General features: G+C 45.5%; 1 protein-coding gene across 6 annotated transcripts in view; it reads left to right on the plus strand.

Moving 5' to 3' along the window:
• The window catches only part of GRIA3 (glutamate ionotropic receptor AMPA type subunit 3), a 144,515-nt gene extending 136,192 nt beyond the window's left edge, over window positions 1–8,323 (plus strand). For 2 of the 6 annotated variants that reach the window (XR_013776031.1, XM_079318996.1), the window contains 2 exons: window positions 6,087–6,304; window positions 6,930–7,171. Coding sequence is in view for 3 of the 6 variants with exons in the window: in XM_079318996.1 (XP_079175122.1) it covers window positions 6,087–6,304; window positions 6,930–6,942 (231 nt within the window). In the remaining 3 variants the exon portion in view is untranslated. Of the gene's footprint in view, window positions 1–3,845; window positions 3,961–6,086; window positions 6,335–6,929 lie in introns of all 6 variants that reach the window. The other 4 variants (XR_013776029.1, XM_079318995.1, XR_013776030.1 and 1 more) reach the window with 4 other exon arrangements.
• The last annotated feature ends 3,728 nt before the right edge of the window (window positions 8,324–12,051 follow it).

Here is a 12,051-nt window from a genome sequence, read left to right on the forward strand (position 1 = left end):
AGTATCCCAAGAAAACTACAAGAAGTAGAAGTCTTCTGAGACAGAGCCCTAGAAAATGATCCTCTGAGGTGGACAGTGAGAGAAGTGGATGGCTGGTGAAATAGTCACCTGGGGGATCCAGGCAAGTAATTTAGTGTCTCCTTTCCTCTGCCTGTAAGGCAATTCTAAAAATCCCCCCTCAGTCAAGCAGTGCCAGGGCAAGTTATGAACAATCCTCTTCCTAGACCCAGCAGCCATCGCTCCTGGAAGAACCCTGCAATTCCCTCTACGACAGCCAACAGAACACTTTGCATCTTGGTGGCCCTGGACTGGTGGCACAGGCACAGCACTGGCACTGCCCAAGGGACACCACTGGGACTGGCTGGGTGTGAGCTGGGGGGTGACACAGAGGATTTGTGCTCCATGGACAATGCTGAGCACTCTGAAAAATGCCAAGATCCAGACATGGCTCTCTGCACTTCCATCAGGATCTCAGCCAAAGCCATGACTGACTCTGACTGTTAAATTGAACTGGGCTAGACAGCTACACAGAGATGAGCAATGGGAAATGTGTCAGCAGCCAGGCTCACTTTCCAATATAGCTACTTATTTTGAGAATCTAGGGTTTGAAGAGTCCATCCCACACCAGCTCATGCTGCATTCCTGAAGTCCTGGACCAGAGGCATCACTCCTCCCACTGTAAGGTTTCTCAAATTCTTCTGCAAAGGAAGCAGCTCATGCATTAGGAGATTTTGGGATTTATTGCCTGGAATTATTTCCAGTGCCCTGCCCAGTGAAGTAGCTGAGCCAAGGGAGGCTGGGAACTTGCTGAGGCAAATCTTCAGGTCATCTGTGTGCTGGGGAAGAGGACAGGCCAAGGCAGGGAGGGACAGGCACCAGCTACTCTTTTATGTCTGGCTTGTCCCCCCTGATCCCTCTGTAAACAACCTGAGCCTCTGGTGCCAGCCAGCTGCTCAGCCCCCATGCCAGGCAGGATGGGGGCAGCCCCAGCACCAGAGCACCCTGGCATGGAAAGAGCTCCACCAGCAAAGCCTGGGTGGGTCTGAAGTGAGGGGTGGCTCCTTGGCATCTGCCCATTCCACTGAGCTCCTCATGCTAGGACACATGGATGGACCAAATCACCTCTCTTCTACCCAGGCTGAGAGGCTGTGGTACCTTACCTGCCAAACAGGACTGGGACAAACAATCGTGAAAACCCCAGTTTAGGCAAATTCCCATCTGTTTAGTTAAGATAATTTTAGTTTACTACTTTTTCTTTTTTCTTTTTTTTTTCTTTTTTTCTTTTTTTTTTTTTTTTTTTGGCAGTTGTGTATGCACAATTAGCTACAATCTTGGCTAAAGAAAAATAAAGCACCCTAATTAGCATATTAAGCCTCCTCATTTCCCAATACTGTATAATGTTGTGAAAGCTAATCTATAATGTATTGGATGTTATGCAAATTCTCAGTACTCCGTATGGGGTTTACAAAGACATGCAAATTAAAAATGGTGTTCAGAATAGGACTAGGGGGAGGGGAAAATTTGCACAATAAAATATGCAGGTAGGAGGAAAGGTGTTTATAACCTTCTTCCTATTGCTTGTGTATTCTCAGCTGCACAGTGGTTTTCAAAGCTGAGAGATGTATTGCATAAAATCTCTCCAAATTGGATAGTTTTTAAATGAAATTTAAAATGAGAGTATTGCTGTCTGAGCAATAATTCACCCCACTCTCTGCTGGGGCTTGTAAAGGGAAGGTGGAGGCACTGAGCTTTCACTGCTGGCATTGCAGGCATGCACAGCTGCTGTAGTGTGTTCCTCTGGGAACCACCAGGGTCTCAGCACAGCCCAGCTGCCCAAGAGGGTCCATGGTGGTGGCTTGGCCAGGCCCTGGCTGCTCCCCATGGCTGTAACCAGGTGAGAGAGGTGCATTCCCTGCACCCCTGGGGTGTTGGCAGTGTCTGGGAGCGTGCTTTGATCCTGTTAATATTTTACAGCCCTACCTGTAGGAGGATGCAGGCTAGCTGCAGCACAGCTGGCTTTTTAGGATGCTGCTGGCTCCTGGTGGAAGAGCTCTGCCTGCTGCCAGCACCAGGCCAGCAAACACAGTGTGTCTCATGTGGCTTGTCACACCACCCGTTGGCTGTGTCCAGCTAAGTGTGTACAGCCAGCCCTGATTGATACTTAATTAGATTACAGCTGCTGCTTAAAAATAGCCATTTTATATAAAGTCTTGGCTGGTGTTAAACTGAGCCCTGTGCGGGCCAGGAGTGAGTGGTGCTGCCTCTGCCTGGGCAGCTGGGAAGCTCTGCAGTGGTTGTCCCCTCCTGGATGGCTTTTCCCTGCTCTTGCCTCCTTGCTGGCCAGGGTAGCACTACATGTAGGGTAATGTAGGAGCAGCCCATGGAGTGTTCAGCTCAGGAGCTCTTGAATATGATCTTTTTTCTCATGATACAAGTTTCCTGGGCTTGGCTGCCACCCTCCTGCCAAAGGACACGAAGCATCTCCAAGAGCAACTCTTCCCAGCATCAGCCAGCAAGGGTCTCATAGCCATCTTAAAAGCAGCTTCTTGGCAGATGAAGGAGCAGGAATTTACCAGCTTCTTCCAGCATCTTGCCCTGCCCCTGGCATGGCAGGGCTCGGCCATTCCTGCTGCTCAACTGTGAGCCCTCCCAGTCTGGGGATGTTTCCCTAAATGCCACTGTGTGATTTAGCTATATTTAAGGTGTTTTGTATAGGTCTTGCTGCTCTTTCTCCTGAGTCTTTTCTGCTCTGCAGGGAGTCAGGCACTTGGCAGGGGTGTGAGAAAGGCAGGGAGCAGCAAGAGCCAGACATGAGGCTGTACTGGGGCAGACATGGGCTGAGCTCCTGTGTCTCCTCTGCTGGCAGCAGGCCTGAATGGAGCCAAAGCAGGCTGTGCATGTGTCTTTCTGGTGTCATCCTGTGCAAAGTGCTGAAGCACTGCTCAGGATAAGGGCCCAGCCCTGCGCCGCCTGGAGCAGGGATCAGAGCTGTTCAAGCACAAGCAGGACCTGAAGATGTCCCTTACCTGTCTCATGAAAACAGGCAGGAAAAAAAAGCCAAGACATCACACAAGGAGGAGTGGAAATGACAAAACTTAACTGAGAGCTCCTCAGGTGCCTCTTTCCCACGCAGAAGGGGCCGATGAGCACAGCCCCTCTGGGCTGTGGGCTCTTGGCAGCGCCAGTCAGCAACTCCATTTTTTCTGCCAGCATTTCCTACCCTAAGCACTTTCAGCCAGCGTTTCCATATTCATTAATTTGCTTCATAGAGGTCTGCATTTGCTTATTTTCTGCTGCAGTTCCCTGGGCTGGGGAGTTGGAGATGCAGCAGTTCTGGGAAGTGAAGCTGAGCACGGTGCCTCCGAGCACAGCCGTGGCTGTGGCAGTGGCACAATCCAACCCCTCCAGGGACCAGCCTGGGGGTTTTGCTTTGCAGATGTGCACAGAGACCTGCCAGGCATGGGGGCTGCCAGATCCAGGGCTACAAGTGGCTGCAGTGGGGTTCTGTCTGTTAGTGCAGTAGGGGGTCCTGCTGGATAAACCCACCCAGACGTGTACAGCTACTGCCAGTGCCTGTGGTGCACCAAAGTGGGAGATTGGCCTTGCTTTGTTTCTACTGCCTTCATTTAACAGTGAGTGCCGATTACTCAAAGCGATATGGGCAGGACCTGGTAATGTAGAGATGCTCTAGCATAACTTAAGGGGATGATCCAGTTGCCTGCAGTGTAAATACTTTGTGGCCAGGAACCCTGCTTTATCGCTTTGTATAGTTTTAAAGTAGTTTAAAGATTGAATAACATAAAATAACATAATATAATGTTATTTATGTTATTTCCCACGTGAAGAACTCCTGTAAACCTTGCAGTATTGAAACTCAGTGAACAAGGCATCTTAGACAAGCTGAAAAACAAATGGTGGTACGATAAGGGTGAATGTGGAGCCAAGGACTCCGGAAGTAAGGTCAGTCGCTGAAGGTCTTTTTGTACTGATTAGCAATCACATTTTGACCCACTGTTTGTTTATTCCAAGAATGACTTTCAAAAATTGCTATTTACATTTTGAAGGTTGAAAGAAAAGAATAGAAAAAAAAAAATAAGTGTCAGAACATGACAGCATTTTTCTTATATGCAGTAACAGACTGTAGTTGTAAGTATGTTTCACTGTGTGAGTATTTTGCTAGAAACGTGCTTAGAGAAGCCCCTACAAAGCCTCCCAAGCTGGTGTCTTCATTTGAATGTGCAAGTTTTAGCACAGTCACTGTTTATTATTCAGGCCAGCATCTTTTCTTATTTTTATTGAAAAAAAAAACTTTTTTCTTTCAAAATTATTACTTAGGTTCTCTACATGTCAGTTTGGGAAACAGTCACATGCTTGCTAAGGGCACAAATTTTCAAAACAGACAGCTGATAATGAAAAAATGCCTTCCCTGCCCTATTTTTACGAATTCATTTTGAAATTGGTTGGATTTAAAAAAAAAATCTAGAAATGCTAATGGTGAATGATCACCTAAATATTGTATATTCCTTTTTATACTGCTTTGAACCATTTTGCTGCTGTACTGCCCTGTCATCCACCAACCATGCTGTGGGGCTGTCCAGCCTCATGCAGGACCACTGTAGACCCCAGGGCAGGTCCCACCCCTTAGGTGGATTGGCCCAGTAGCTGCACACTTAAATTGTAGGGAATATTTATTCATACCATTCATTTAAAAGGAGGATTTTTTTTTTTTTTTTTAATGCTTGTAGACCCACTGGAGAGAAAAACTCTGTAAAAGTGCTGGACTTGTTGGAGTGAAGGACATTTCCAAAGGCACCAAGAGGAGGAGGAATCCAGCTCCAGCTGAAATTGGTCGCAGTTGAGTGCCTAACTCCTTTGGTGCCTTTGGAAGTGCTCTCTGCAATCATTCAGACATAAAACTATAATTTCAAAGCACCCTTTCAGTGCCAGAGGAGAATTTCAAGTTCCAGTGAAGCCAATAATAAAATTTCATTGATTTCAGTAGGACTGGAAGTTGCTTAGGGCACAACCCAGTAGCTGTTTTATCAGATAAATTTGGGATCATGGGATATCTGAACACACAGCAGCTGCCAAAGGGAACTGTGATCAAAAAGAGGTATAAATGATTAAGATCTTTAGTTTTAATGGCAGGTTGTTTGCTATAACCACATGTATCCAAACTGCTTGTGTAACACACAGACACTTACAAGGTAGATCATATTTTACTCTGACTATATGCAGATTTTGCTCTCCCCAGAGAGGCTAGTTAACCAAGCTCTGTCAGCAGTGTGTTCTCAGGACATAGACAGATTTCTTTGGCACCTGCCTGTCCACCCCAATGTGGTGTGGCAGCCCAGCCAACTGTGCCAGCCAGGAGCTGTTCCTACCCACAGCCACCTACCCGTGCAGCAGCAGAAGGGTTGCAGCTCTCTTTAATCCCACTCCAGAACCCTGTTTATAAAAATGCAAGCTTCTCCCCCATCTGACATGTATTGAAGGAAGATAAACCCTGACCAGTGATTTTTGTGTTACAATGTCTGGTTTTGTTCAATAACTCACTCTCCAGAAGGAGCTAGTTTGGCTCAGGGCTCTGCTACTTGACTCCAAGTAACTGACCATCTTTCTAGGGTGGGTTTTTTTCCTAACTGTGGAAAAAAGATAGTTAAGTTTAGCAGCATCTCAAGAATTTTTCCTACATTGACCAAACCCAAGTGTGTAGTGGTTTGGCTTTTTCTTTTTCTAGTTTTGTCCTGGCCGTCTGTAAATCCTGCTGTTTTATGCAGCCACCAGCACAACTTTCCCCCGGTGCCTTTGCTGCCAGGGATGCTCTGGGATACAGAAGGCCTGGGGAAGGCAGAGAACCCTCATTGCCTTGGAGTCAGCCAGGGTTTCACCCAGCAGAGCTGGAGGAGAGGGCAGTGCCTGCTGTGCAGCCCTGGGCTGCGGGGAGGGGGGACAGCGCTGGTCCGTGGGGCGGACACAGAGTAGCCATTCCAGCAGGGCTGATGCAAAGCAGCTGTTGTCTGTCTGTCTGTCTGTCTGTCTGTCTGCCCGCACACGGAGCTAACAGCGCGGCTCGTTTCTCTTAGGACAAGACGAGCGCTCTGAGCCTCAGCAATGTTGCTGGCGTGTTCTATATCCTGGTGGGAGGCCTGGGGCTGGCCATGATGGTGGCACTGATCGAGTTCTGCTACAAGTCCCGGGCCGAGTCCAAGCGAATGAAACTCACCAAGAACACTCAGAACTTCAAACCCGCCCCTGCCAGCAACACCCAGAATTACGCTACCTACAGAGAAGGCTACAACGTGTACGGCACAGAAAGTGTGAAAATCTAGGGGTACGGCTGCGGGCCGGGAATAACCCTCTGGGTTTTCTTCTTTCTTTCCTTTTTTAGCTGTCTGTGCTATTCTGGTGTTGTGTGCACCGGGGAACTGATGCGAGAGGCTTTTGAAACACCATCTTGTGGCAGCTTTTAAGTATCAGTCATTTAAATGTTTCTGTGATCAGAAGTAGGATCAGAAAGGTACCGTTCTGTTTTACACACAGAGGTAGCTTGGCTGGGTGCTGAAGTGAGTAACTCTTCTCTCCAGCATTGTGCTACTTCAAATTGAAATATTTTGTTAATTGCTTTGAAAATCACTGTAATCGGAATTCTCACATCTCTTGTTGCTGATCTCTTCCTCTTTGTTTTGTAAGCTATAATCAGGTCAGGTAAGTGCTTTTAGGAAGTTCCAAAAAAACTTGCAATAGAATCAAACAATCTGCATTAGAATTCATTACTTCTAAAGCAGGAAAAGTGGAGCTGAATTGCTGACAAATGATTCTGAAAAGGCCTGGCTAGCCCCTTGCCCACAGTTTGTGTCTCTCCATGGGCTGAGCTCCCCTGCCCCTCGCTGCCAGGCAGTGATGAAATCTCTCTGGTTTTATTTTAGATCTTCATCCTGACAGCATGCAAGACAAAAAGCAGCAGAGAATGTGGCTACTTCATGGATTTGGACCATCTGAGCCAGTTGTACTCTCTCCGAGGTGTCAGGCATGACACGCATTGATGATGGTGCAATGTACTTTTAATAGGAAAAACTGGTATTTTTTCCTTCAGTGCCTTATGGAAGACTCTGAGACTCACAACAATGCAAACCATCACTGAAATATTCTTGCTTTGCTTCAAAGAAGTAAAAGAAAAAGAAGAGAGGAAAAGTAAAGAAAAAGAAAAGAAAAAACAACAAACTAAAGAGAAAAAGAAAAGGACTGGTAACAAGATGTCGGTATGTGAAAAATAAAAATTCTTGTAAAAAAAGATCAGTGCAACAAAAGCCATTCTTTGATACCACTGCACAGTAACTGAACTTGTGTCCTGAAAGCAACTGCAGCTGGTTTCATCAGCCACCCCAGTCGTATCAAATTATGAAACTTCTCCTGACACAAAGCCTCAGAAATCTGCGTGCAAGCGCGGACTGGCCTGCCACTGCTTTATGAGCTGATGTCAAGATGTTTCAGTATTTACTTACAGTGGTGCAATTTTTTTTTTTTTTTTCTGAGCCACTTTAACTTCTCCAGCTAATTTGAGCAATTCTGTATAGCAGCAAAAGGTGTAACACCTGAAGGAAAGAATCCGTGCATTCTAACCAATTAAGGTCAATGACTGTGAATCTGTAAATCCAAAAGAAAGTAATTTGTGGAACTGCATGTCTTGCTTCCAGATCAGTAAATTAATTTCTTGACAAGGTAGCTATAGTGCGGGCAGAAAAATATTGCATTCCTTTTTTAGTTCTATCATCAGGCACACCTACAGGTGCTTTATTAAAATGACATTGGGTGGCTTTTAAAATTAAAAAATTAAAAAAAGGAAAAGCTACTTGCTGTTTAAGTTCAGACCATATATCTCTTTTCTTGCTGTGCATTTGCATTTTAATTCACTGTTTAATATCAAGCAATGAAGCAAGAGAAGGGCAGGTTAGTTTTTCCCAAACGTGCTGCTGCTTCTCCTCATTCTCTCCCACCCAGCACTGTGCTCAGCTAATGCTTCTCAGTAATGGTCCTTGTGAAACAGAAGCAAGGGAAGAGGATAGTAACTCCAGGTAGAGCTGCAGTTCCAGAGTAACAGCCAGCGATCTAACCTGACTCCTGCTAGTACTGTTATATTATATCAGCTCCTGCCAGCTCTTGTTTCATGGCTGGTGGGAGGATGCCTCTCTGGGAGGAGGATGCCGTGCTCTGGCCACCTCTGCTCAAGGAGGAGCTCACCATTACTCACATCCAGCATCTTAGACAGCAGCAGCATTTCAGCCTTGAACCTCTGCCTGGAAACTACTTAACTGCATCTCTTAAAAAAAAAAAAAAAGAAAAAAAAAGAAAAATTTAAAAAAACACAAAACTTTTAACATATTGTCAATCACATGGGAAATGTTCAATGGAATATCTGCATACTAATTACCTCTAATCGACAATATGTATTTTCCGTAGTTTATGATAGAGTTTTATTTCATCAATAACATACAATGAAAAAGGAACTCATTTAAAGCAGTCTGACCCTTAGGCGTTTAGTTTGCTGATGATAGATTTGAACTTTTAATAGGATTTAAAAACAACAAAAAAAAAAAAAAGAAAAAGACAAAGAAAAAGAAAAAAGTCTTGTTAAAAATATGTATTTCCAACAAAATGTAATATAAAATCATTTTAAAATCTCATAGGAGAATAATTTATTGTTCAAGTTTTTAAGAAGATATTGACAAAAAATTGTTTTGTTTTCATTTTCTTTTCATGAAACTCTGATTTTTTTTTTTCAACTTCTGAAAACGATCACGTCCCCAGCAAGGGTGAGCTAAAGCTGTGCAGTTATGAGTTGTATTTAAAACGATGTTTTTCTTAAAAGCTGTATAAAAGATGTATGTTTATCAGATCAATTTTTAAGAGTGGAGGCTTCACACCAGTGAAGGGAGTTTGGTAAATGGTTCGATATTTTTTAAACTTGCATGTAAATCTAAAATGTGTTGAGTGCTTACCAATTCTGGCTACCAACTTCAAGCTATCAGAAGTTTGGCAGTAGTCTCTTGATTTGTTTTGGTATATTTTTTAAAATTTGTTTTGCTTCAGGGGCTTTGGGGATTTTTTCCTTTTTCTTTTTTTTTTTTTTTTTCTCCTTTTTTGTTTTTTTTGTAATTTAAATTCCTATATTTGGTCGTTGAAACTGCACTTGAGTGAGCAGAAAAATTGCCAAGCAAACTAATGGCTGTAAAAGCATAATAAACTGCATGTGTGGGCATCAATTACTGAGCCTCATTTTGATGAGGTGTTGTACAAAGAGTTTTAATACATTTTGTAAATAAAACTGTAAAGAAAAAAATATTAAAGAGCTTGCTTCTCTTTTCTTCAGGTAAGAAAGAGTCCCTCCCTACTGCTCTCCCTTTGGCCAGTCTGGGATGCTCCACAGAACCCTGGAAGGTTTGGGTTGGAAGGATCACCCAGTTCCACACCTTTCTCTAGAGCAGCTTGCTCAAAGCCTTTCTAGGCTAGCCAGTTTAGGGAACTGAGGACAGTGCTGGGAAATGGCTATTTCTGGTTTTGTAACCTCCAAACCAACTAATTTTTTATTTTCTTGCTGATGGAAGCTGATTGATCTGCAGGTGTAAGGAGGAGCAGTGAGGAGCAGGGGAGAAGCCTCAGGGCTCCAGCCAGGGTGGGAGATGCTCTGCCCTGCCACTGCAGTGGGCAGCAGCGTGAGTAAAAAAATTTCTTAAATGTTCACTAAACAGATGTATTTTCCTGCAATTCCCAGCTTTTCCGTAATTATTCCTTAAGGAAAAAAAACTTTCACCCAACATTGCAGCTAATCCTGCTCTAATTCATTGAGTTGACTTCACCTACAGTGATGTTTCTCCAAGTCACCACAAACTATGAACCTTGGGAAGTAATCCTGGTATTAAACAGCTGGTGTGTACCCAAATCACACCTGAGCAGGGGCAGACCTCTCTGGGGCTACCCCTGGCCACAGCAGCCTCATGGTCTCCATCAGGATCCAGCTCCCTGGGCTCCTTCCACCGAGGGTGGCACTGCTGCTAGCACTGAGAGCCCCTGGGGCTGGGCTGGAGCAGCACCACGCTTCTCCTGGATGACTGGGAATGAACACATCAGCCTGGGAGAGAGAAAAAAACATCCCCCAGTGCAAGTCTTGGGCAGTAGCACTGCTGCAGAGCAGGTGGGCATGGACCTGAGTGGTTTGGCATCTTCCAGCCTAAACACACCCTGCAAAGCAGGAGATACCTGGAGTGTCCCTGTAGGAAACAGGAAATATGTACTGGCAGTCACTGGTGCTTTTCCCAGCCCAGCACCTTGTCCCTGGCAGTGGGTCCCACCATGGGGCTGCTTGAGCCCAGCCCCAGTCCCTGTGGGGTGCCACTGGTGCTCATTGTACACCAGTGCAGGGGGGGACAGGTGCTGAGCCCACCCTGTGTCTTCAACCAAGGCTTCAGCAACTGCAAATTAGCTCAGTAAGAAGCAAGGACTAAATCAGAGCAGTAAACAATTACTCAGCCCAAAACCATCTTACAAGAGTGAAGGTTTCAGGTTGTCCTGTGTGTGAGCAGGGTGCTGTGCTGAGCACACCGTCCCCATGTGGGACCACCCTTCCTCCCCACAGGGAGACCTTGCTGAAATGAGCCTATTTATGTGTAAAGTGCCCACACAATGGATGCAGGGAGGCAAGGAAGAAATATTGCTCTGTCCTTCAGCTTTCATTTCATAGTCAACATCCCATGCTCAACATGGGTGGACTGCATTTTTCTAGAGAGCTGTCTTGACCCATTCCCTACTGCCTGACAGCCACACAGCCCTGCAGCAGCCACAGGGGTGAGTTATGCTCTGGATCTGCCAAAATCTGTCTGCAAGAAGGGCTCAGTGTGCCCTCTGAGCCCCAGCAAGGCCATGAGCCCATCAGCCAGGCTCTGCCATCCCTGCCCTGAGTGAGCAGCCACTGCAGTGCTGCCCTAGGGGGGTTCACCAGACCCTGCACAAAGGGTGTTTCCTAATAAATATGTGTCAGGTGAAACAGGTTAGAGCTGTAGTGAAGGGGCACAGCTGCACCCAGTGAGCTGGGAGAGCCTGGGATGGGGTGGAGGATGACCTCACATAGCTCTGTGGAGACACAGGGGTGGGAGGCAGGAGATGGTCCAGTCTGGAACCTCCCTGGGCCATAAGGACACTGCACTTTGGGCTGAAACCTGGACTTGCTACACAGACTCCAGCAATGGCAGCAGGGCTGCATAGCACTCCTGGAATGCTGGGCTCCAGCATGACCTTGTCTGGAGACTTCTGCAGGTGGAGAATAATTATGTAAGGAAAAATTTAGTATAGCATCAAATTCCAAGAGCCATCAGTGGTAGCAAAAGGACCTCAACAGTGTTCAAGTTTGAGCCTAAAAACCCAAACCAATAGCAGTTCCTCCCCATGGCAAACCACACCTGACAACAAAATAAAATAAATACTGTATCATTGTGGCATAGTTTTTCCTTCCAAGGATTTGTGCAAAGCACTGCAACATTTGTTTTTTCAAAAATAATTATTCTTTATGGTTATTAAAATAATATGTCACGGATATTAAAATTAAATTACAAAATCTCTTTGGTGCCCATATTCATCATTTCAGTCTGGAAAATTGGCTCTATTTTGAAGGCAGCAATACATAAACAAGATCTGGATAATGATAGCTGTATTCAATTAACCTAAAGGGTTTAAGTACAGAGATAATACTTGCATGGATATTATAAATTTCATAGTAGCATTTACTAAGAATATAATACATCTGAAACTGGTATCTGGGGGGGACAGTGTCCCCAGGAGCAGCAGCACCCATAGCCCAAGTGCTGCTCAGCCACCTTCAGTGGCCCCACAGCTGCAGGATGGGCCTGTCTGGCATTACACCATGGGACAGCACAGTGGGGCCAGGGCACCCTCTGCTGCATCTCTCCCAGCCCAGGGGCCCCTACTATGTGTGCCCTGTGGGAGGCCAAAATCTGCCCATCAACATCCCAATCCTGCTCTGACTCTGTGATTGGGTTT

Source organism: Erithacus rubecula (assembly GCF_903797595.1).
Source record: "Erithacus rubecula genome assembly, chromosome: 15".
NCBI classification, from domain to species: domain Eukaryota; kingdom Metazoa; phylum Chordata; class Aves; order Passeriformes; family Muscicapidae; genus Erithacus; species Erithacus rubecula.